The 27404-nt window shown below is 41.0% G+C and overlaps 1 protein-coding gene across 2 annotated transcripts in view; it reads right to left on the bottom strand.

Moving 5' to 3' along the window:
- Positions 1-27404, bottom strand: part of STON2 (stonin 2) — a 74763-nt gene that overhangs the window by 45371 nt on the left and 1988 nt on the right. Inside the window, exons 1-4 of one of the 2 annotated variants that reach the window (XM_030481631.1) lie at positions 24530-24557; positions 13488-13700; positions 12824-13078; positions 6470-6667 (exon numbers count right to left, since the gene is read on the bottom strand). In XM_030481631.1, the coding sequence (XP_030337491.1) occupies positions 6470-6667; positions 12824-13078; positions 13488-13575 (541 nt within the window). In that variant the 5' untranslated portion in view covers positions 13576-13700; positions 24530-24557. Of the gene's footprint in view, positions 1-6469; positions 6668-12823; positions 13079-13487; positions 13701-24529; positions 24558-27404 lie in introns of those variants that run through there. The other variant, XM_030481629.1, reaches the window with a different exon arrangement.

Raw genomic sequence — 27404 nt, 5'->3', positions numbered from 1 at the left:
TCTCTTTTATAACAATGAATAATCCTGCTACAAATCCATAGTTACTGTAGCCTACACTTCAGAATAGCCATGAGGAGAATACTCAGCACCTGAACCTTTAGTTGTTTGCAGCACAGGGCCAATGACATGGATGAGATCAGAGCCGATTCTATGCTGTGATGCAGGCAAGAAAACACTCCATCAAACAGCAAAATTACAATTTTTCAGAAAATATGTATTTTTAAAATAAAAATGTTTTTAATTAAAACATTTATAAGCAATAATGAAAATCAGACCCAGTTCTTTCATGTTACCCCTTTCTCCTCTCACACTTTACCTCTTCCTTTATCACACTTTACACTCTTCACCTCATGTTCTCAGAATGTGGAGGAGCACGGAAGGCCTGTTAAATTCACAGAAGTGAGCAGGTTAAGACTCAGCCTAGCAGGAATTAGAATAATCAGACCCTTTTGAGTTTTTTTCTAACTCCTTTCTTGTTATTAGTGTAATGTTATATCCCCACTCCTACACCCTGAAATTCTTCATCATTCCTGAAGAAAAAGCAAGAATCTGATAGTCCTACAGCAGCTTCAACCACTCTTCCTTAGGAGGCAGGGTAATAGAGAAGATAACTAATCAGTGTTGTTTTCTGGGGCATAGACGACGCAGATACTGAACCTTTTGAAGTTAGGAGACTACATTTAGCCTCAGCTGAGCACACAAGAGCTGGCAGTGACATCTCAATTCTGCTTTGAGTATTATCACTACGACAGCCTTTTTCAAAAATGAAGTTTTAAGGGGTTGGAGATTGCTGAATGGGGGCAAATTTTGCTGCAGCTCATGTTCATCAGAAAAATACTATGGACATATTTGCTCAGGGTATGCTATATCTCAAACGGAAGTTATGGGTTTGGTGCAGAAATGACTGGGTGAGGTTCTCTGGCCCGAGACATGCAGAAGGCCAGATTAGACGATAATAATGATATCATAGTCCTCCCTTCTGGCCTTAAAGTGTATGAGTCAGATGACTGCCAACCAAGCTTAGTTTGTAATCCTCTGTACTAAATAGATAGAAAAAACCTTTTGCTTATTATTGTACCTGCTATTCCCTCATTCTAACATTTCCCCCCTCCTCCTGACAGATTTTCTGTGCCTTTTCTTCCTGCCATAAGGAGAGACTGAGAGAGTGACTCTGGTCCATGGTTTATACCTGCAATCTTCAGCTGCTTGAGAGCGCAAGACAGACAGACTATACGGCAAAGACCATTTCTACTTCACCTAGGTCCAGCCTGCACAACTGAGCTGCAAGCTCCCCCACTGCAAAACAGGGATGAGGATTCAACACTGCTGCAGAGGTCACTGGGACATTGTTGATCTCTCGGAGTGGCCATGAAGTGTCAAAGAACAGTTGATCTCCAGTACACAGGTCTGAGTTGGGATCAAAAATTTTCTGTTGCTATGAATTATCTAGACCTAGCTTCCCAGTTCTGCCCTACCGGTGCACTAGCCCTAAAGAAGTTAGAAATGCCTTTAGAAAAATATGGGACAACAACTCGGACATAAAACCCCTGAACTGCTAGCTGGTGGCTAATACTGGACATGAGGATGAAAAAAACCCCTTCTGCCTCTGATGCCAAATTTAGCCCTCACAGATTGGAGTTGTACAAGAACATGTTAGTTGCTATTTGCTCATGGTATTCTGGGGTCCCCTGCTCCTTGAAGCAGGTGTTTGATGCTCCCCTCTGCAGTCTCTCCAGCTGGCTTTGGCAGGCTCACACATACAATTTTCATGTGTCTGGGACTGGGACACCAGAACAAGTTGGTGAATAGTTACACAGCATAACTAGAGTGCAGTTCTGGAAGGAAGGTGGTAACCATCAGCATATGCTCTTTTCCCCCTTGCTGTGACAATTAACATGGAATATCTTCAGATGTTGTAGCCTGTTTCTGGCCTTCAGCGCAAACACGTTGCGTAGCTGTATAATCTGTTCGAAGTTGCTTGTTTGAAACCTACAGAACACCATTCTTGCAGTCATCAGATAGGGCTCAGTATCCAGCTGGCTACAGTTACAGGAAAAAAAACCTATTTGTAAGAGAACTTCTGGAGAAAAGCATTGGGAAAAAGTTTGAAAAGTTAATACTTGCCCTCCATTACCTTCAAGAAATGGCTGGAGCCAAGCCTGCCAGAATTGTAATCTCCAAGTTTTAAAACAGAAGTAGCAGAACCCCCTTAAACCATGCAATTTACTTTGGAAACAACAACATTCTCAGAATTCATTCCTTGTGCTATTTATTAACTTTCTGGGTTTTGAGCAGTTAGGGGTCACACATGCAACCTTCTATCTCCAAAAATGCAGATGTTCTCAGAAAATAATAACAAAATGATTTCCTCAGTATCCCAGTAGTCCCAGAGCTTCAGGAGAATGCCAAACAGAACAACTGGTTAGCAAACTGAACCATCAGCATCAAACACGGTGTAGCTGCAGCTCTGCTGAGATACAAATCACAACAGAAACAACAACAGAACTAGCAACAACACATGTAAAATATCTATCAATCATGGAACTTATAAGGCTAATCAGCTTTTGATACACACACACACAAAGAGCACTATTACATAATATAGATGGCTTATATATTCTATTAAATATATAATAGATTTTATGATCTATACAAACACATATCTTACATATTATCAACATACAATTATGTATTATGTATTTTATTATATATGCATTGATAATATGATTTTTTTTTGTATACAAGCCAATATTTAATTTTCATTTAGATAAATAAACATTATTTTAGAATGAATGGTGAAATGCAGAAAGCCAAATCAAGCTGTGAGGTATTTGTGCACAACCTCAGAACAGATCCCTGCACTTCCAGAGCTATAATCATAGCTACAAGAAGGCCTCTTCCTTGCTCCTCTGACATGTAGATACTTGGCCTCTTGAAAGCTGAGACAGGCATCTGCTTCAGAATGAATAAATACTTGTATCAGTAACAGAGATGTCCTGTATTACTTAACTTGCAGAGTACAGCACAAACGCCAAAAGTTCCTGTTTCTTTTCCATGCTCATTGACTCAAGCTGAGCAACACGGCCTTGCATGGTAGGAAGCTCTGAGCCAATGGGCCACTTCACCAGCACCTATTAGAGCTTCGCACACAGTGTGAAACCCCAGCTCCTGTAAAGTGCCTGTTGTTATAACCATACAAATATGCTCATGTTAAATGAGCAGTCTGCTATTACTTGACCCAAATTTGTTGGCTAGCTGCTGCAGGCTAAAATAGCCCCCCATGCTGACAATGATGAATACAATATAAAAGGCTTCTTGGTGCCAGAGTTCAAACCGGCACAGGCAATAGAAGTGCAGCATCTTCCAGCTGCACTTTGAAAAGCAAATCTTTCTCAGGTCTGCTCATGTAATATTTACTTTCACCACCGTGAACTCTGCTGCCTTTACAGGACATCACTGAGCTTATCCTGACCTCACCAGTGGGAGGCTTTCTGCCGTCCCCCCCATAGTGAGGGTAAACTCTCAGATTTAGATCATTCAGGCCTCTACCATCTTTCTCAGATATCTTCCCTAGGTCATATCTTACATAAACACATGTACGAGACAAAGCTCAAGCCCATGGAATTGTTTTATACTTAAATTCTGCATCAGTTCTGAGAAAGTTGGTTCCCAGTCAATTTTACCTGCTTGGAGCCTACCAGCCCCAGACACCAAGATGTGCATTCTCACAGCTGGAATTCAGCTCTGTGCATGCCTGCAGTCAGACCCACCTCAGGCTTTCATCGGTGCCCACACCAAACCCCGAGCCTTGAGCTTTGACAGGCAGCCTGATGCTCAAGCATTTTGTGTGCAGAATAAATAAAAGACAGTGGTGAAATTACGGAACAGAATATCCTGGATTCTCTTCTATGCTGTTCAGGCAATAAAAATTCACCATGGCTAAAAATAGCTATTTTACTCAGTGTCTGACCACTGAGTAGTTTGCTTTTCTCACAAATAGGTTTTTGTCACTTGAAACAGCATTAAACCTGAGCTACTCTTATAGTGATGGTATAGAATCAGGTCTAAGTAGATCAAATTTTGATTTTTTATTTCCATTGCATTTTTTAGTAGTGAAATGAAACCAATTTTTTTCCCCCTCCATCACTGGTTAACAGGCAACGCGACTTCACCATCATGTAGAGCACAAGGATTCCTCTCTTTTCCTTCACGGAAAAAACACATGTTATTTGAAGGCTGCATCAAGGCAATAAAACTCCACTACAGACTGAGGCAGGCAGTCTTTTGAGAAGAGAAATGCAAATCAAATGCTCAAATCAAGTCAGGTTTGAATAACTGGATTTCTGGAGAGAGGCAGAGAAGAAGGAGAAAGGAACACGATTATGCATTTTTGTCCATTTACACACTGTGAGGGTGGGATGAAGGCAGAGTGAACAATAAAAAAGCAGCCAGAACTGTACAAAACTTCCATGGGCCACCAGGTCCTCAGCTCCCTCACCTCCACAAACCTTGCCTGATGCCAGCAGGCACCTCCGGGGATGGCCTGGGAGCCATCCCACAAACACGAACAAGCGGATGTGCTTTGTTCATGCTTCCCTTTTGCAAACTCCATACCTGGTGGTAGGAAGACTCAATGTATTTCTTACTTCAAGTTCCTATACCATTAAGGTAGTGTATCTTATGTTTTAGCTAATGACACAGCCGCCTTGCCTATATTACCTACTTTTTTTACTTTTGAAAATCTATAGGTGATTGGATTTTTTTTTTTAACCTGTTTTACTAATTTATTAACAGTGTGTGACTGGCTGGGGAAAAAAAAAAAGGAGTAAGAAGGTTACAAACAAAGCTTTAACTGAAATATCAACTTCTGTTTTGGCCCTGTACAGCAAATAATTCCACACATATGCCAGCGATATACAGCAGCACTTTTGCCTTTCGTTTATGTGATGCAAAGTCATATATGAGCTGGGCATCCCTCATTTCCCTTTCTCACATGGAGACAGCCCCAGTGACAACATCCACCTTTTGGCACCTTATAACAAATCAACAGTACAGCAACATCCAGCACATGCTCCAAATGAAAACTTCTACACTTCACCCCAACAGACATGAGCTCATCAGAAGAGAACTGATGCCCATATTGGCATCCAAACAGCTAGCACACAATGACAGCTTGCCTATTCTATCTTTCTACCAGTTTCTTTCAAACTTGGAGGTACAGACAAGCATAGTATTCTAAAACATAATTGGTCAGACTGACTTGTAGTAACTCTATTATTCAAAGAAAGAAAGGTCTTTTCTTATCCAAAGTAAACACTATTTCTCCACAAATCCTTTCTCTTAAGCACCCAGCCAGTACCTATCATGCTGGTATTTATGAACCTTCCCTGACATCCAATCCAGTTTCACTGAACCATAAAATAATACTCTTTTCAGGTGATGTATGTATATGTTTCTTATGGAAGGGATGTGTGACCTCAGTGGGGCTTAGGAAATTCATTCTCCCAACATAGATCTTATTTCACACATACTGTGACATTCACCAACTGAGAGAAAACACATTAAATACCTCAAGTCTGACCTATCATGATGCCAGCGAATCAATTTTCATCACCAAGCTGGGTAGCTACTGACTTTCCTCAGCTCGGGGTGAACAGCTTCCAACATACTACAGGTGCTTCCTCCTGAAGCTGTGTATTTTTTTCCTTTGTGTGCCCTGACATGCCAGCTCTTTTTATGCTCTGTGAAAGTCTGCTTTGTCATTCAGGAATTCCTGTCATCCCAATGCTGCATGACCTGGGTTACACCACTCTATTTCTCCTCATCTAGAGAATAACTGAGGAGCAATGAGCTACAATGCCATGCAGCACATTTTTCCACATTCAGGACATCATCTGAATAGTTCCCTACAAGGTCAGATAAAGGATCCTTAAATGATCTAAATCTGCTACTGATCCACCCTCTGTCATCTCCTACACTCTCTCTGCATTACTTTATAGCAACAATGCAAAGTACAGTGCAAAGAATGCAACCAGCAGCCTGGATATGTGTCTTGGCACTCTCTGAAACAGAGGGGCATGTGGAGCTGGGCCTGCCTCAGTTGAACACACTCGCAATTTAAGAAAATTTCTGCACAGAATTTTAGGAAGGGCATCCAGCTTCTCCCACAAAATACTGAGAACCAGCCCCTAGATCAGCTTAAGTGGAATGCGAAAAACAGAAGCGCTCCAACATTTCACTCAAGTCCACCGACAGGTAGATAGTTGCACTTGGCTTTTTGGGAGCCTGCACATATTAGGAATGTGTCAAATCCAGATGTGATTTTTTTGAGAATTGGACTAGAACTGCTAGCCTGCCTAATCCTGGAGTTTGTACTGCTCCAGATCCATTCCCCGTAGATCACTTCTGAGCAGTGAGTTTGAGGAGCATCAAAAAATTTGAGATGGAAGCTTGAAGGCTTCCTTCTTACCAGCTGAGTCTGCTGCAGATGTTCTCCCACTGGTCAAGTCCTCAGTATTAATTGACTGCAGATCTGTGTAGGAGGGAGCAATGCTTGGGCTGCTGGTGTCCTCAGAGTTGGTTGTCCAGCTGCTCTCAGAGGCATGGGCTTGCTTCTCAGAAGAGCTGGAGGAGGGGCAAGCCCAGCTGGGTGCTTTTGATGGAGACACTGGATTGTAGAAAACAAACAGGTATTGGTTAGAGACTTACAGGGCAATTTTCCAAGACCACGCTATATCAGTGTACTGAAACTCTGTAAACATAAATTCCAACATCCACAGCAGCAGTTATTTTATAACAAACACACAGCAACTTAACTAGTGCCTGCACTGTTCAGCTGTCTGCCTTAGATCCCATACTGCTGGCTGCTGTATGTTTTCCTGTTGTTCATGTATTGCAGAAGCTGTGACTTTTCAAAGCAGGAAGATTTCATGTTTCTGCCACTGCCGACAAGATCTGAATATCTGTGTGGTGCAACACAGTGGAGTTTTTATAGTACTACAGCTTTTTATAAATAATGCAATTAAGCATTCGCTATCTGTGACACCCACTCAAACGTAGTTGTCATCTCCGGAATGCTCTACATGGGAGGAGAGTATAAAAATAAACTGAAATTGACCTATTGATGGGCACTAGAAATGGCTTTTGTTTCTGAACATGCACGATGGAGTGCTGCAATCTGAATGAACTGCATAACATTTCTGCTTGGCATAGGCCAAAAATCCTGTTCTACTTACTTGCCAGACTTGCATGTCAAAGACTTAAGTCCTGCCTAACCAACATCCAGAGTTCAGAACACAATCTTATACATCCACTGCTATGAATTTCTATTGCATACTCTTTGTATTGCATACTCTTTGCCCACAATATCACATAAATGTTCGTAACAATGGGTGATTCTAATGAGGAAATAAACAAAAAAAAAAGATGTGGTAAAAAAAAAATTTCTGAACTAAGGAAAAGTGTACTGGTAGAGACTAATTCTAATTCAGTGTCAGCATAACAACTGTTTCTTGAGTTAGTACATCTATGTTTATCTTTTAAACCAACAAAGACCTCAACGCACCCCAAATCTTGCAGTTACAGAATAACTACCGACACAGAGGTTCTCTTCACAGCATGTAATACATAAACAACCCTTATTATGTTGAGATATTCTTTGGAAGAAAATGGCAAAATAATGTTAAAGATGATTTATCTCTCTCTCCTCCTTCCAAGTGGCGTGATGGGACACCATCTCATTATGGAAATTTTTCTGTGTGCACAGAGGGAATATCCAAACAGTGCTCCCTGCCTTGCCAGTTGAAAAGTGCAAATTTATTCTATATAGCTGCACTGTGACCCTCAGGTAAGCAGCACTAATGTATTTATATCTGTACAGCTGTGAGCTTATGTACCGAGCTCCTTTCAAGTAGAGTCACCCCTAAGGATGAGGAGCTGAAAGTCAGGAGATTTGATTCCTTATCGCACATATTGACAGTTGTGTTAGTGACAGGACCAAAACCCCCCACTTCTCCCTCCAGTAATTCTACACTGTGTTGTGTTTGATGCCTGTAGAGAAACAATGGCATGTGTATGATTATGATCTGCCAGTCCCACTCTCAGGCTTTTTGTTAAACATGGCATGAGGCATCTGAAAGCCACCCTTAAAAGTTCACCTGAAAGTGCTTTGACAGACAGAGTGCTTTATTTGGACATAGAGGACCAGCTGAAAAGCTGAGCTCCATATATGAACCAATAGCAAGAGCCAAGTTTTTTTAACTGTGTTTTATATATGGAACACTAGAAATTGTGGAATTATTTTATTAAAAAAGATCTTAGATTTGTAGTATTTCTTAAATTCAGACACAGCAATATGAAAAACACAAGCTACTTTAGAAACACGTAAGATTTAGTAACTCATATACTGTCAACTTGATGTACTTTCCAAAACCAATTTTTGTCTAAGAGGGAGACTGACTGTAACAGTGTTACAGAATACTTCTATATAAGGGAAAATTAATTTTATTCCAGATAAGTTGTGCCACTTTGGAAGAATATGACTATTTGACCTTTCTAAAGAATGAGACTTGTACTTTGGAAAACCGTAACCACAGAGAGCTTTTCTGCAACAGATATTCTTTAAAATCTTACAATAGTCAACGTCCACCTATGAGTGTTCTAGGTTCCCCAACACTAACCTTTGGAACTAGTTAAAGTGCATTTTCACTTATGATGAGCCAAACAACAATCTATCAATCTCAAAAAGGAAGACAAGCAAAAGTAAACACCTACACATGTTTAGGTCCCTCTTCAGATGCTTCTGCTGCTCTCCAGATTCCTGGAAGCACTGAAACCAAACTCCTAAATGAGGTAGGGGTTTTTTTCCTAGAAAATTGGAATTTGTTCTCTAATGTCAATAGATGCAGATTCACAGCCTTTCAGCTGCAGGAATTTCTTGGAAATCAGTTTACAATGAAAGACCAGTGCCAGAACTTTCCCTAATATGCAAATCCTGTAGCATGCATAGCATACTGAAAATGAACTCGTTGATTCATTTAAAAATGAAAAACGTTGACTTCTATGTGCATTTTAATTTTCTTGACATGTTTGTTCCTAATACGATGGATTGGCTTTTAACATGCAGATTTACCTGTAAGTGTTCATTCCTCTTTGATGTTCTGAGGATCCGTTCCTTGATCCCTACACTGTATTACAATCATCCTTGTTAGCGCCCATTCCTTTCCTAGCACCTCAGATTTTCTGATTTTAGGACAGCATCAGAGTTGGTCTAGTTTTCAGCAGCTGATCTTGTGTTGCATGTACCTCCTATTTTCATACAGAACAACACAAAATGGTTAAATTGAGATTTGCCTTACTGTGGGATAGCCTCTCCAGGGACATGGTAGGGAGTCCAAGTTACTTGAGCCATTTAAAACCAGACAAAGCTCTCGGGAAGAAGTGGGGGGTGGTGTGTGTGTGGTGTGTGAAACAGATGATGTAACAGATCTTGCCTTGCTCTAGTTTTGGTCCTTTGCTGAATACCTCTTTGAATTCAAGAGCGCAGCTAACACCGATAGAATACAAGACGGCAAGCTGGAGGCCCATTGTGTAACAAATGCAAATGTCACGTCACCGGCTGGCTATGATCATTTACAGATTGTGTCATGTCTGTGATGGGAGCATTTGGGTGAGGCTAAAAATCTCGTTTTTCACTTTTGCAGTATGAATTTGACTAGCCTGATAGTAACTATGAGAAAAATCAGATTTCAACTTTCCCCAGCAAAAGGAAAATGGGGTAGAAGGTGCCACAATGTATAATTTCTGTAAGTAAATATTTCTGTGGCTTTGTCCAAGAGTTACTGCTTCTCAGGGAGCAACCTACATGGATTTGGCAGCTGTGAGTTATCTATGCATAAACCTGAAAAGCAGAAATATTTTGAAAGAAAGATTTTGGCTAGCATTTAGCCTGCCTGAACCTAGTAGAATGGTTTACAAGAATGTCCTAAATAAAGATAATTTCCACTAAGAAACATACAACGGGTGCTTTTAATTTCTATACCTCAGGTTTTGATCTTTCTTCTCAGCTACCAAATACTTTGCTTGTGTTTTCAACCCTGTTTCTTGTTATCAGTCCCCCTAATTTCTGCTCCCCCAGTTGTGCCTTCATGTTTCCCAGGACCACAAGGGTCCAGCATCAACCTTCGTTTTCTTTTAAGCATATTTCCTATATGATAACCACTATGTGGCAGTTATCATTAAATTACTATTTTTTCAGACTCCGAGCACTTTGGGATAAAGATTTGCTTTCAGGGGAACACGTGCAAAAACACTGTAACCCTACGGTCAGACAGCATCTCTCTGTCCTAGGGCCCATGCTCTCCGCTCTCATGGCACTCTGGAAATGCCACTTTGCAAGCCCTTTTCAAAATGTGTTTCCAAGCAGCCTGGCCATCAGCCTGGGTAATAATCTAGTCAGCTGTGCAGCTGCTTCAGCATGGACAGACAGATAATTTCCTAATAGCGTTGGAACCAGGACAGGAACATGGCCAGGGGTGCTGAACCTTCACGACGTTGCTCTTCACAGCTGCCTGCACAGGAAACATTTCAAACATCTCCATCCTTCTCACACCAATCCGTCTGTCCATACTTGGCCTTTATACTCTCTCCTCCCCCATCTGACTATTTGCTATTGTTCTTATGTGGGCTGTTTGCTACTAGAAATGAGTAATTGCTGTCACCACAGGGTTTCCACTGAGCCTGTCAGCATGTCCTGGTTATAAGACAAAGTCTCCGGCTTTGCTGCCGCTCATAGAAAGAAGACATGACCTGCAGATTAATTGAGAACAACTGAAGGCTGAAGTTTATCCTACCTTTGCTGCCAAATGCCCCTCAGAGTAGTGGGCCAGAGGCAAAGAGCTGTCATCTCTTCTGCCCCATGACCTTCCCTTTAGAGGCTGTCAGCTGCACTGGCCAAGCCATTTATAACACAGGGTCCAGAATAGGAGCGGGACTAGCTCACAAATTAGGATTTTAAAATATCTACACCACCTCCTTAGGGTTCCTATACAGTTAAAGAATAACAGCCTCCCACAGAAGGATTACATGGAGTACCTCCTGATGTGACTGCCAGGGGAACCATCCTCCTCCACGAATCTCAGTCAGATGCTAAACATTCGTGTGTAAATACCCCCCAGTGGCATGGATCACTTAGGACAAGCCTTTACAGGGGCACAAAAGGGTTCTGCCTTCAAAACTGCAATGCTGTTGGAAAATATTCTCTGAACACCTCTTTTGTACATCCTAGAGCTCTGCCTACAACCTAGTATCCCCTGTGACTGAAAACACAAACCAAGAGGTGGTGCTTTTGCCAAGTACATGCCCTAAGCCTGGGCCACATCCCTTTCAGGATGGGAAATCAAGTAATACACCATGAGATTAGTTTTATGGAAGACTCTTTGTTACGGCTTTATTTAGGCTAAGCAAAGAATATTTTTTTTTTTTTTTAGTTTAATAAGAAGGTGCACTTAGAGTTTTCCATTCAAGAAGGATATTGCAACATTAGGAAGGAAACAGGATGTCAGAGCAACCAACAGCTCCATTTGAAAAAGTGTGTGGCTGTATGAGTAAGAGTAAGGATCGTCTAACCATGAAATTAAATAATAGGAAAGGAGACCACCTCAGTTTTATAGATTTACACTTACTGGTGCTCTTCCTTCTCTCCTCACCACCAGGATCAGTAAGCATTTACAACCAAGAATAACAGCCAACAAATAAATATAAGAAGGTCTTAAGCAGAGCTTAACAGAAACTTCTTTTTTCCTGAGGATTCGCTCACCTCTCCTGCACAAAGGTCTAACCACTGTCTCAGACTAGTCTAAGAATCCATAAAGAGAGCAAATGCAAAACTACTGGGTTTTACCCAAAACCCAACCCAAAGTTGTCAATCCAAGTTTTCTGACAGAAGCATTATTCACATTACAGGGAGTATTTGATGGACTCAGTGATCAGAGTAAAGCTGTAACTTTTTTAAATTGCTTTAATAACTAGCAGAATGGAATTAAGAGAGAATCTCAATTTAAACATGAGAAAGTAAACTAATGTTTACTTGGGCAATTGCTCCATAGCCTCCTGCGCAGAGGGCCAGAAGTCTGTTCTTACACAAAAGCTGGAAGCTCGTATAGCCATATCAGTTAGCACAAGCTGAGGAGGCAAGCCAGAGGCTTTGCATGCACATTTGAAGTGTTATCAGAATGAGCTTTTACATGTGAAAAGTACACGCAGGCCAGGAATTACAGTCAACTTCGGTTGTCTCTGTAATTCTCCACCTGCTAAATCACAGCATCAAAAGACAGCAGAAAGTACTAATGGGCACACTAGTTGTTGGTCTCACTAAGCTTCCGGCAAAAAACGTATGGGGACTATGAGCAGATAAAGACTAAGACCTCAAAGGACAGTGATCACCATTCTTTTAGTTCCAGGTTACAGAGGCAAACACTGCTCAGACTTTTTAGATGGCTGTTCATACCCGTACATAAGAAATGTCACTTCTGAAAACACCACTATGCTGTTTCCCCATTTTGGCAGTCTCCAGGGTCAAGACATAGGTGGAATGAATCATAGAAACCTTTCATTTTCTTTACAAAAATAAAACACTGCTAGTTCAACCCAGAACAAAATGACGAGCCCTTTTTGAAACCCTGATAACATTAACTCTGTTAAAATACAGTTAGAACTAGTCAAAGTTCAACCTTTGAGAAATGAAAAAGCAAGGAAAAAATTCCTGTAGGCTATCACTGTATTCTGTTATGTTACTGGAAGGGACCTTTTCATTCATTTGCCTCACCTGCTTGTGTGTGGTTCAATGGAGCACTGGTCCATGGTGTATCTTCAAACTGAACCCAAGCACTGATGGATGATGACAGATCAGCACTGGGACACACATGGTTCCCAAGCACAGCAGAATCCACCTTGGGTTGGTCAACTGCATTTTCCAGCTGTGTGTGGGAGAGGTCTTGAAATTCTCCATCCGCATTGCGGTTCTCTTCTGAGGAGGTGTCTGATGAAGAAAAACATTTCTCCAGAGGCTCCTCAGTCCTACCTAAAAGAGAGACAAAAATAAAATTGGTAGGACTCACCATTACTTCATTGCTTTTTATTGAAATACCTGAATTTGCATTTAAATGTAGGCAGAAAATGTCCTTCACCTAATGTAGCTTTTAGACTAACACTGGGCATCGTTTTGCACTTGATTACAAAAGGTGAGACTTCCTCCATATCTAAAAGGATAGATCCAAACCCTGTAATAGATCTATGCTAAGGAAATCTCACATTAGAAAGTATTTTATACTTTTGGCCCAGTTTCATTACACAAGGGTAGCAGGAGATAATTCAACCTCTGCACATACTGCTTCCACTTAGAAGACAAGCTCTGTGATGCTAGATATATGACAGTAGCTGCTCCAATTAAACAAAGTCTTACAATGTTCAAAGACAATCAGACAGCTTACCTTGTAGGCTAACAGGGAGGAGCAGCTCATCATTGAAGGACACCCACTCAGACTGGTGGGAGGCAATGACACTAGTCAGAGAAGTCATATTCGCAGCAGGCTACTCATCTTCACTTGGGAATCATAAGGAGGAAGCAGAATGGGAGAGAGGTATGGTGAAGATGAGTCAATTGAGGGAAACACCTCCTTTGCACTTTCTTTTCTGTTCAAGCACTGTTAAGGTAAGAAAGGAGTAAATTACACCTTTAGACAATTGAAGAAATGAGTGCCACTGTAACCAACTCATGTACCACAAGGCAGGCATAGTATTGTCAAAGTACTGCCACCTTTGAGGCAGGAATGTCATCTATGTCTAGAGGAGGGACACTTGAGCAATTCCTTGATTAAAGCATCTGAGGGTCTTCAAACATCCTCATGTTAAAATCATCAATCATGAAAACAATGGTTTATTCCTTACTCAGGGAGCTATGCCTCTTGTAACCCTAGCATGACAAGTGATGAGAAGACTCTCCCAGGTTTAACAAATTTTGATTATGATGCAACTTAACCCCAGTTCCAAGATGTCAGCATGCCCTTGCTCATCTTGCTGCTTACCATATCTGATCCTTCCCAAGAGCAATCAATAAGCCACATATCTCATTATCAATAACACTTATGTAACTGGTTCTATAAGTGTGATGGGTTGCCGACGATTTTCATCATGGTCTGTGTAAAGATATGCCCTCTCAGCCAGCTGCAATTTCAACTCCGCTGCTGGACTGGAATTTCACATTTTAATTTAGAAACACAGTATTTTTGATCTCGTTCAGAGTTAAGCATGATTTTACTGTAGCCCAGCAAATGCTTTCACAGACGCAGCAACTTTAATTAGTACGCACTCCAACAGAATGAACCCCACACAGACCTGGGAATCTGCTAGATGGAATGGGCCACTGCAAAGTGCTCTGGTTGTTGGCTAGTAACTGAGAAGGTCAGGTCCAGGGAGAGAAATTCTCTTTGACAAGCACCCATGACTGCCTCAGATTTGCAGACCACTTCAAAACTCTCAGAGGACTATTGCCTCCTCCTAGGGAAGTGTGTGAATTCGGTACCCAATTATCTCAAGCATTGAAGCTCTTGTTGCCATGGTACTCCAGTACTTGAAAATACTAAAACTCAGACTTGGCTATTAAAAAGCTTCAAGTGGCATCTCTTGGCCTGCTCTCTCTCACCTAACTAAAGGGTTTTTTTGGGTGAAACTTCAAGCTGATGTACAGGAACAGATACTTCAATGAGATTTCTCTTTACCCTACATTAACAACATTAGATCCAAAGAGCAGACCGAAATTTAAATGCATTCACTCTAAGCACTGCCTGCAGGAAGTTTATCATTAAATGGCTTCCGGTATGATTATTAGCCTTCTGAAGGCAGGTCAGCAAATAAAAGCTGCATGAAAGAGCTGAAAACTTCAGAAGTTTGGAAATCACAAACCAGCCTGACACTCAGAGGGACTTCATGGGTCCATGTTCATTGTCTTAAGATGAATCTTTTCAAGCAGAACTGAACACAAAATGTACAGTTTCCTGCAAACACAAAAAAGGATTCCTGAAGAGAATCTTGATGGTTAAGTGCAATTTGCCAGAAGATTGATCCTCCCTCCAGGGGCTTGCCAGATCCTATGGCACCCCACAGCCAGTCGCCCTGCATATCTTTCCCTTGTTCCACAACCAATTCCCTAATGCTGGAGGAACAGCTGCACTTGAGCCCAAATCACTTTTCCTCCGCTTCCATGGCAGGACGCCTGCCTGCATGCAGTGTGGGCAGACACCTCTGCCTGCCTTGCACAGCATCCATTCTGGGTGCTATTAATAGAAACTACAAAGCTAAACATAGAATCAAGCTAATAAAAAAAGAATAATCAGATGTTTAGGGTCACATGGAGGCCATATGAGCAAAGGAGAGGATGATCTTGGCATCTTGCTTTCCTTGTGTGACTAGTTAAGCTGTTTGTTTTGGGCTTGTTTAAATATCTGTAATCGAGTCTTCTTTTCCCAAACAAATGAATACTGACCTCTCCTTTCTCCTGGAAAAGTCCTGACGGAAGCATGAAATGGCAGGAAATTAAAAAAGAAAACAGTTTACCTTGCCCTTAATGCACAGAGACTCCAGTACAGGCATGAAAGAAGCCAAGAAAACAGACTGCTTCAGCTGTGCATATATGTGGGAGAATTACACCATTATTTCAGGATGAATTTGCTCTTTTACCCTACTGCCCTGTGACAAGCAGACTTTTCTAAATCCACTCAGTACCAGACAGCAAAACTTAAAACACCTTAAAATGGGTAGTGAGCACTAAGAGCCCAGAAAAGCAATGGACTACTGTGCAGTGCCGCATGAAGTGCATACTCCAGCTATACAACCTTCCCGTGGCTGGAATTTTCTACAGACTTCCCAGTTTGGTAAAGGGGATTGTGTTGACTTATCAGGGTTGTCACAGTTTTTTGACAAGCAGCCTGAAAGAGAGGAAAGTCAGCCTGAGTGTATCATAATGTCAGAGATTCCCAGAATAGAGGCACTCTGAGAATGCATGTGTTAGGTTGGAAAAAACCAAACAAAGACGACACATGCCTTACCTGGCAGCACCACTGAAAAAATCCCATAATCCATATAGTGATACTGTTTTTCTTGCTTATATATTCTCTTACAAACCCAGGGACCTAAACATTAACTGGTTATTGTACTTTGAATTCGGTTATTGTAGGAGACCATGGAAAGGAAAACAACTAGACAAGCTGTTAAATTCCCCATAGCAGAAAAAGAAACTAAGCCAAAGGGACAGTAAAGAAAGGAAAGACTCTGACCATGGCTTTTTTTGTAACAATCAAGTCTCGCTAACACCAGGAAAGTCTCAAGGAAAAATATGTCATATTATCTTGACCACGTGTTTGGCAAACCTGTACAGACAAAACAATTTAGTAGCACGAACTGACGAATGATTGCTGCCTTGGGCAAATTTCCAAGTGTGAGAGAGCTCAACTTGGCCTGTTACAAGGACTGACCATCAGTACATCATGACCTGAATAACAAAACAAGCTCCGCATTGGAAATCTGTTCTCAAGCATCAAAAGGAAGTCCTGAGTACTTTAGGGTGCCACAGCAAAACCAAAACCCAGTGTAAATGACACAGAAAGAACCCCAACCAACCAACCAAAACAAAAAACCCCCAACCAAACAAAAACTCCAAGCACCAAAACTTGAGATGCCCAGTGAAATAAAGGAATTGGATTTTATTATTATTACTGAAAATATCACTGCACCAGTCTCTGCCTAAATACTTGAGGTAATATTACCTTATGAATGACCTAAATAATGACAGAAATAAAGTCATATTTTGTTATTCAATTATTGTATTCTTAATACGACAATCATATTTTCTTCATGTACACAGGTTCCCCAGCTTATAAATTGTCCTAAGAAAATCTCTTACATTTCAGAACACACCCCAGTTTTAGTTACTCTAATTCATACACGTCCCACAACTTCAAATGTAGCTTAAGCAGGCTCAGTCACCACCTGGTGCATGTAACACTCATATGAAAGCTCTCAATATTTAAGGAAGAATTAGGGCTCAAAGGGAGCCAAATGGATGTCCCTTGTGAAACTCCTGCAGCCTCTCTGGAAGCAGGGATGGCTTTTCCCATTACAGATTACACTTAAGTGAATGGTAACAAGAGCCTTGATAGAACTCTGTCCTCAGAGCTTGGTCAAATCCACTTTGTGCCATTACAAGGCAGGTCATTACTGCTGTCCCCTGGCAATTTCAGACAGAGATGGAGTGAGGTAGAGTGTGGTACTGAATGTGACTAGAGCCATCTAGTATGTTGGATGACAGAAAAGCAGTGGGGGTGTCCCTGAGCACAGGACCCAGTGCAGCCACACTAATTAATGGCCGTAGCCAGTTATTCCAATAGATATGATCTGTCTAAATCCACACTGCAAGTCAGTGGCAGAAGCAGCGTGAAAGCTGAGTTGACCTGGAATGCCCTTATTTTCTATACACCACAAGAACCCAGCCACCAAGCATAAAACCATGGCTTATAAATACGCATCTTTGTTGCAAGCTCACATTTCCTAACAGTAATACAAGAGAGCTTGTAGGGAACACGTTGGTAAGAAAGTCATACGCATCTCCCTCAGGAATATTTGCGTCAAGGCTAATATCTGAAAGGTCAACAGCTGCTGTTTTCTTTACACCACAACTTATCTGCCCCAGAAGTTCCTCTGTTTTCCAGAGAGAGAAAATCCACCTAAGATGTTCTCCTGCAGGCAATACCAGGCAGTTAAGAAGGCAACGGTCTCTCTTCTTCTGCCAACGCCATGCGTTCAAAATACTTCACGGCTTCTGGATGCATCATAACAAGAGCCAGTCAGACAAGATACTGTTTAGTGGGATTCAAAATCTGATACTGGAAGAAAACGGTACAACATCTTCCTCTACTCCTTGCACTCCCAAGAACTTGAGAAATGTAGAAAGGCACCATAGAAGAGCAGCAATTAGAAATTAGAAAGAATGTATAACAGGTAGAAACCAAGGGGGCAAGCCAAACAGAATGTTTGTCAGTGATAGTTCACATCCCCAGTCACATTGGCAAAGTAGAAGCTCTACATTTCAGGATTTTAAATATAGCTCACTGCGAGTCCATGATGCGTTCAAAGTGTAACTGAAACCTCCAGTCATGTAATTGCATTAAAACTTGAAGGATAACTTCCTGAACTGCTAGTCTTCCAACTCAAACAAGAATCTGAGGCAAAGATCAGCCAATTCCCTTACCATATAGAGCAACAGCACATTAAAACTAGATTGGTACAAGATCACAGGAAAGAGGCAACATGCCAATTTGTTTAGCAGAACATTTGCATCTCTAAAATCTGGGCTCCTATTCCCCCAGTTAGTATTACACAAATAGGGAAAAAAATAAGCAAAACACTAATTTAAGGGTTTGCCTTCCCCAGGGCTAGACTAATTCAGAATCACTTTACAGATCAGGTTTTTCTTCATTCAACAAAATTCTGTTGGCAATAACAGGAGGCAACAAGAAATCTAAATGCAGTAAGGGGGAAGAGGTTGATAGCATCCCCGTATGAAAGGGTGAGTGCATGGACCTCACCACTCTTCTTTCTTTTCTCAAGGCCTCTACAAGGCAGAATTCCAAAGCAGTACCCACATCCCAGACTTCCACACCTGACCATTACATGTGTCACACTTTCTCTACTTCAGGATGGTGAATTTGCAGTAGTCACAACTATTGCACAACATAATTCTATAATAAGTGATGTTCCAATCATAGTATGGGAAGGGCACTGGGCTTGACAACTGGTTTCTTCCTTCAAACCTGAAAAAGGGAATCATACAAGAAACATGTTTTTCAGAAGAAAGCTTCCACTGAGCACCCTGGTTCACACATGTGATATTGATGCTTTCATATGTTCTTGTCTAAATTGAGCACAATTGAGACAAGTTATAGCCAGAGGTATTCCACTTACCAAACTCTCCAAAAGCTATTGTACTTTACTTGCTGCTGTGATGATTATCAAGGTGCGGTATTTAAGTTATCTCACTCACATAAAAGCCATTATGTTCTACAATCAATCACCCTTGAGCCAGCTATGTCACTGAGGCCTGACATCACTGAAGACAACCATCAAAAGGTGAACACAGATCACAAAGCCCTGCCTGCACCTATCCTTCTTCTAAACTGGGACTAAGGACAGAAGAAACAGGGAGGTGAGTGAGCAACCATAAGTTTTCTGGAATAATGTGCTGGATGTTGAACACTCTTCTAGTAAACACACATCCTGGCTTATATGAAATGTTCTGCCTGCCAGCATTGCCTATGTGCGCATTGGCAACAAATTACTGCTTACACAGTGAATACTGGTAAACTCAAAAACTGATCTTGCCTCCATTACTAAAAGGAGAGCCAGCATAATTCTTCCTGTGCCTCAGGACTAGTTTCAGTTGCACACATGAAATCAGGGCTTCATCTTCTGAATTACAGCAAAGATTGTTCTAGAAGTTAGGTGAAAATCTTCCCTGAAAACGGTGGGTATAATTAGTTGCCATTAATCAGCATCAGTTAAACTCATTTTAGACTAAGAAAGCTAGGGGAATTAAAAAAAGACACACAAAAAAACCAAAACAGGAAAGAAAAAGAAAGAAGGAAGTCAAGCCCTCAAACACTAGTCACATTCAAGACAAGGGAGAAACAGGAGTCTATAGACAGAGATGCTTCACTGGAGGCTGTATGGCTATAGAGAGGATGGGAATTCATCTAGCTGAGCTGTGAGTATGCACTGAACAGGAGAACAGATTCAGAGTAAGGGAAAAACACAGAATCCAACTGTGAAAGCATCAGGAAGACAAGGACCATTGAGGAGGCGATGCAGTCGTGAAAGAAAGCAAAGAAATTTTCCTGTGCTGAATGTTGGCTGGAGAGGAAGATTAGGAACACTGAGTGAAAAAGCCATCTTCTGTTCAAGCCTTCTCTGTTATTTCCACATAACTAACAACTACATATATAAAAATAACTTCTATATAACTGCACTTCTATGTAACATCTTTTATAACTTCTAAGTTGTACTAGCAGCACCTTTCCAGGGAAAAGAGTTTAAAAAGGGATTTTTATTATAAGGGAGATCCCTTTTGATTGTTACATATAAAGGCAACCTTATAACAAACAGTGAGGCTGTCCCCCAGTTTAAGGAAGTCCTGCTCGATTATTTAAAGCCAGACAAATAACAACACCCTGGAAGAGGTATCACAGGGAACAAGCCTGCCCTGGCAGAAAATTCCATGGATGATCCAACTGGTCTTTCCTCATTTCTAGTGCCTGGAGAGTCAATCGAGATTATGCAACTTTGTGTGATGCCAGGTCACTGCAGCCCTTCAGGGCAACCCACAAATATCACGTTTGTTGTCGCTCTCTATTTTAGACACTCTAAATATAGGCCCATTAGACTTGGTGGTGCTGTTTGGTTAGCATGACTACTCCTGTTTCAAAAGAATGAAAAGCAACTCTAGCAAAAAAAACATGCCTGAGCAAAGACTGAATTTAAAGGGACTCAGTATTTTATATACTATTACACAAAACTACTTAGGAAGTAGAAACAAAGATCTTGGCAAATCAAATTCATATGCAGTACAAAATACCATGTTTGCCATGCTATTGTCTAATACATTTGTGTCTAACTGTCAAAACACGAAATAAGAATGTGCGATATACTAGTATAATATAGAACACAGGATATGAGAAGATCCCTCATTATTTGTTGTTTGGTTTCGGGCTTATTGGGTTTTTTGTTTGTTTTGTTTTTACTAAGAGACATTAAGTGGTGTTAGTAAAAATAAAACATCTTTCAGGGGAGAAAAAAACCCAGAAAGAACCTGTTTTGTAGTAACTCTGCCAGCAGGTCCATACCTAGAGAGAAGGGTTAGTAAGATGACGATAGGGGTAATATTCGTCCCTGTGTGTTGCTTACCTCTGGGTAAGTTTGCAGGGAACAGAACACAAGAGGCAGCTTTCCGGGTGCACAGGGGTAGAGCCCATTACTGAAAATGAAGTTCAGAATACTCTGCTTTCTAACTAGCAATGCTTTGGCATCATCTGAATTGGTGAGCAGCAGCTGCTCATCTTCATGGTACTACCCCTTTGATAGTTAGCTGTGCCTGTAAGACAGCAGGCAACCTTGTGCATTCCAGAAAGGGAATCCAAGACACGTTGCCATCTATCTGCATGAGATCATGTAAGTGCTGCAGGTGTACACGGTGAGAGGTAGATACCTGTGGCATATGGAGGCAGCAAATCACTCATATTTTATTACACTCAGTATTTTGCTGAGGAAGCTAGAAGAGGAGGCATTGCAAGTTTGAGTATCAACAGCACGAAGGAGGACCAGTTGCACCTCACACTCAAAAGCATCATATAGTTAATATCAACATTCCATGAGATGCTCATCTTTTAATCTGACAGAAATGCCCAGTTATGAAGCATTCAAGGTGTTGACAAAAATGCAATATTATACATTTAAATTCATATGAACCCACTCCCACAGTGTGTGGCACAATCCCTGGTTTCACAGTGGTTGGAATGGCTCAAACAAACAGCCATTCCACCAATGCATATGTGAGGCTATCCACTGGCAGATCATAATACAGAACGATTAAGAAGAAAATAAAAACCAAAAACCAAATCATGGATGACAGCTAATCACTCAATGGTTGGGGCACTATTGTCAAAGAAAATTGTCAAAACTGCAATAGCAGGGAGCTAAAAACCAAAAACTGCTGGGTAAGCTTCTGTAATGGCAGCTCCTTATGTGCCTGGCTTGAGACAGTGATACGCAAGCGCTGTATATGGTGCATGTATAAGGTGTATGTACTCACACATGGTACAAAGAATCTAAACCCAAACAAACTGGTCTTTCTAGGTGCATGAAAAAAATTCCAGTTTTCACACAGATATAGGAATGTGATATGATCTTTCAAAATTCTGTGTTTTGAGGATATGGAGTAATTTAGCTGCCTACTTCAAATCAATATTCTAATAAAAGGAAAAAAAAGAAGAAAAAACCCTACCGTGAGGCATTTCACTATTCTTTCCTTCTCAGACAACTAACTCTTCAGTTTCAAATAGCAGACATTTGTTTTATCAGTAAATCATTCAAAATTTAACTGCATTAGGTGACCAGCTATTCTGTGTATCCTGAAGTGTGCTCTAGTTGCCTACACTTTCAACTTATGCACGTGGAAACTAAGAGAGTAAGATGAAACTGACATGTTAAGACAAGTGAAGTCACAAACATACTCAGCTCTCAGCTGGACTTGGATAACACAATATCTTGCTTCCCAAATTTTTAAACAAGAATTTAATCCATGTTACACTTCTGGGTGCTGTTAGATATTGTGTAACCCAAAGGTAATTTTCTTTGAAGGAAAGCATCAGGTCTGGCTTATGCATCACCTGTTATGTGTTATCCATGTGCTTTAGTAGATCAATAGTATACAAAACCCCAAAAAACCCCACAAAACCTAAAACCACCAAAAAGACCCCAACTCCAACACCCCCTTCCCACCCAAGCCCCCATAAGTTTAAGATGGGTTAGTGTTGCCTTGAAGACTCTGTAGTCTAGTCAGGAAAACAAAAGAAAGAGAACTTTATGAAGACTTCACTCACTTTGTTGCAAAATTAATATAAGCACAGCAGACACGGGAATGGATCCTGGGCACTCAGGTACACCAGCAAGGCCTTTTTCATTAAAAAGTCTGGAATCTGGATATCTTCCTCTATGCAATCCCTCTCAGGTAACACTAGCAGCAGTGCTGCGTGTGTGACAGCACAGCTGCTCACTGAGCCTGCTCTGGAAATGGAAGTAACACAGTCAGGTCACCTCACTTCCCCGCCCAACCTTGTGTAGCCAGAAGCGATCACAGTTATCCTGCTTCTCAGCCCACGATACATCTCAGTTGCACAGCGTTAAGATATGTGGAAATACCAGTTCATGGCGACATTAATGAAGCATTACAGCTCTCTTGCCAGCTCTAGGGAATTTGAGCCCAACTAACCTCTGGCAAAGACTGCCTTACCCAATGGATAAGTTTTGGAAAAGGGATGCAGACAAGTAGATTTTTAAAGTGTTTGAGATATTTACTTCCCTTTCTCATAAAGGCACAGACCCAGAAGGGGACTGGGACTCTGTTTCTGTTACCAAGACAGAAGTTGCACCTCATGACTCCCTGGCAGAGTTCCAGATTTGACACTGGCGTAATTCACGCAGACACAAACAAAAACCTGTAACAAACTACCAAAAATCAGCAGAATTCGAAGAATTTCAGTTTTTTTCAAGACAACCTTCCTGAAAAGAAGGGGTTATCACTTCAAAGTTAGTGCCTGTTTCAGTATCACTGAAGAGCTTAATGCAGCTCTTCAGAGCTGCAGCTCCCAAAGGTCTGTGCCCTCTCTCGATCAGTCTTAGCTCCAAGCATATTCGTACCAATAGCCTGGATTGAATACAGGGACAATTTGCAATCTTTTCTGGGAAAAAAAGTGAATGCTGGTGCCACACTCTGAGCATGTCCATAGCACAGTAAACTAATACAGCTGCCTCCATGAAGAGAGACTAGTACAATTAGATTGCAGAGGTCAGAAATTAGTTATTTAGAAGGGGAAAACCCAAATCTGTGCAATCTATTCTACCTCACCTTTATCCCCTTCAGTGACATTCGAGATTCTGGCAGTGAATACTCCTACAAAATCCATGCACCTATTAGCTGAGATCTTATTCCTCATGCTGAACACTCATGGTTTCACAGTGCTGTGATTTGTTAGTAAACCTGTAATTTGGAATGAGATTTAGGAACATGCAGTTAAAGTTTGCACTATATATAATTTTCATAACTAGGATAAAATTTTTAGCCAGGTAAGTATTTGAACTCCAATGAACTGGAAACAACCTAGATCAGAGAGAAAGAAGCATTTCTGGTGGTGTCTGTCCTCAGGAGCAGCTAGCAATTAAACAACAACTAATCATTAAACTCCATAGGCCAAATTCTTCCCTACAGCTGTTCCACTGAAACTACTTTATTAGAAAATAAACTGGCCTTGTGCTGTGGAGCTTGACCAGCTCAGGTTCCAGTTATGCAGCTAGTAATACTCTTTCTCTTCAAAAACGCTTAGTAGTACTTTTCCCATGCATTTCCATCACCCACACAACCACAAAACCACCATGCAGTTCTGCAAAATGCTACCTTCTGTTCGCAAGAGGCCCCTGCTTCAGATAGCAAGAGAACAAAATTACTATATCGTATACTCACCCCCTTTTTCAAAAGTAAATTGGAGATAATTCTTTCATTTCATTTCACGGCTGGCAAACCCAAGAGCCCACAGAGAGAATTAGTTTCTATAAATATTCATGCCTATAAATGCCAACTAAAACTTGGCCTAAAAGAGCATAATGAAGCAAGAAACACAGCTCAGCAAATAGACATCCTTTCCCTCCAGCTCACCAGGCAGGTCTGCTGCCCTTGGACTAGGAGCTCCGCTCCAAATCTCAGCTCCAGAGCACGCCGCCTGCTCTTCGCACATTAGGGAAGTTTTGTATTACTAGAGCTCCTTCCTAGGATCTTGGAGGATACCGGTCAGTTCTGTCCTCTGTTTCAAGCTGAAGGAATTGTGCAAGACATTTAGTTCAGTTACCTTAATAAAGCAAGATGGATCACTTCTTGTTTAACTCCAGACGCCCAGTTAGACATCTGAGATAGTCACCTGATGCTCTGTTTATAATTGACAGAAGGAACACAACACCTCCACAGGATCCTTCCTCTGATCTATTTTTGAATGAGGTAAATCCCCTTCCAGAAAGGCTACAGCAACTAACTTAGGCTTGCATGTCTTCTTCACACTTAAATTAAGGCAACCAAATCACAGCCAAGAATACCAATACTCTATTTCCCCTTTCACTGATACACTGTGTTAGTGTACATCCTCCCACTCTTCCAGAGAGTCTAATTCCCCAAACTCTACAGCACATGCTCCTGGGGACGCAGAGCTTCTATGCAGGTATTTACTGTTATAACTAAATAACCCCCACACACACATTTTCATTTATTTTCCCATGCTACTTTTTGGCTCCCTCCTTCATTACTTCTAAGGCTGCTATTCATTTCTTTCAGGACTCTTTCCTAGGAGTTTCACTTTGTTCTGTCTTCCCAGAGGAGAATCTCTGTAACAAAGCTTAAAAACCACATTTAATATTCAAGATAAACTGCATTATACAATAAAACATATCAGTACAACTGCAATCTGCCTATCCCGCCTTGTCAGTATCAAACACGTAACAACTGCCTTCCTCTGCAAAGAATGAACAAGAGGCACTTCAGCAGTGGTTTGCTGCTCAGAGACTTGCATCTCATTTCAGATGAATGCCCCTGAGCAATACGAGATGAAATCACAAAGTGCTGATTTGAAGTAACGGCACAACTAATCAAGACGTTCCTGGAGCATGACCTCTTCCAATAAATAAAAATGTAAACTTCCACAAATCTTATACATATTTGTAGAATTTCAGTGCAGTGGACTGACAAACCTCAATATATCACTGCTGAGAAAATACTTTCAACATTTTAGAAAACATTTGCTGTCAGAAAAGTACCTATTGAAGGATTTTGGGGATGGGTGAGGGCAAAAGCTCTTTAATTTCATGGCTACCTTTCACCAACTGTATCTCTATAGAACTGATGTTTAAGAAATCTATGCATTTTAGTAACCTACTCCTTTTAAGATTATTTTCTATTAATAAAGCACTATTTTTTTCTACAGTTATCTAAGGGACACATGTATTGAAGTCGTAACTTTTTTAACATTAAGCTACGGTGTTTACATTTTTCCTTGTATTTTTTTCTGTAAATATATACTTAGGATTATGACACATTTAAAAAATTGTTAATAAGTTGTTCAAGATGCTATACCCTAAGTTTACACTAGCAAGCAGTGTAAAACCTTACGGGTAGGTGTAGAGCTATAGGGCGAAATACTTGGCATTGAGGGCATAGCTCTCACACTACTTTTTTTTGGTGGCTTTTACTTCCAATTATCTCCAGACTGATCCCGTAGGCTGAATTTGCATTAGCATTCGGAGTACATTAAGTGAGCTCCTGGAGTAGCTCTGACGCAGTTTTATCCCAAACAAAATCAGTTTACTTGCTCCAAGATGCAAACTGAAGTGCAGTTAGTGAGGATGATCAGGACATTCATTTCAAAAGTGCATTCCTGCTTTAACTAATGCACTAATGTATTTGCATCCATAGTTTTCCAGAAAAGAAGGAAATCCTGGAGCATTGATGCTTGCCCCCTGGCATCTCCATGGGACTGCATTCTCTCAGGTCTTTTTCAATATCAATCTCTGAAATTTTACACCCTGAAGTTATGAAAGAAATAGGACCTTCCTATTTCTAGGAAGAAAATTCCTATTCATTCACCTTATTTGCATATTTAAAAGACAGTGAAAATTGATGGCAGAAGTTAAGAGGGAATCCCTATCTGGGATTCATTTATTCTGTTAGTTTAGTGGCAAAGACCATGACAGGTGCTTTGCACAAAGCTTCCATGCAATACTTGGGTTAAAAGCTGCATGAAGAAAGGGTACTACCAGGAGCAAAGTGTCAGAGCAGGAGAACCCACAAGCTACAACCTTGTAGCTGAAACCACCTTGGCAACTGCTTCACTGAGTGGAAAAGCCACCTGTTCTACAACAGGGGCAGAAGCCTTGCAGAGCAGAACATCTTAAGAGACTCGTAACACACAGATATCATTTCTCATCTTCATTTGCTGATGCCAGACTTGGGTTAGCTGAAAATTAAAGACTCTACAATTTAGCCCACTCACAGTATGGTGTTAACCCACACACCGTCTGGGTTTCTCAGCCAGGGAACTGTATCAGCTACTAGTTCTTAAGAAAGCTGGCAAGGTAGCACAAACTAGGACTTGAGATGGGGAGCTCGCCACTACTGAGATGTAGCTGTTGCTTTTTTACCTTGTGCCCCTTGGACTGTTATCTAAACCAACCACACAGCAGAGTATTAACTATATCACTGTGTAACAAAGGATCCAAAGAACTCACATAAAGGAGAGATCTGCAGTTAAAGACCAAGGTATGCTGTTAAGTCCTTAATGATAATTAAGGACATGAATTATGAGAGAGTACAGCTAGTCAGAACTGAGATAGAGTGCAACATACGAGAGAAAAAACCCTGACCTTTTCTCTTATTGGAAAGTTTAATATGAATGCCTGCTGATGGCATTCATATTTAAAAAATAATTTAAAAGCTACAGCTATAAAAGAGCAGCGATCACTAAAGCTGCCAGCTGTATTCCAATACCTAA

This window comes from Strigops habroptila, chromosome 4 (assembly GCF_004027225.2).
Source record: "Strigops habroptila isolate Jane chromosome 4, bStrHab1.2.pri, whole genome shotgun sequence".
Taxonomy (NCBI): Eukaryota; Metazoa; Chordata; class Aves; order Psittaciformes; family Psittacidae; genus Strigops; species Strigops habroptila.
This window is presented reverse-complemented; position numbering and strand designations above follow the sequence as displayed.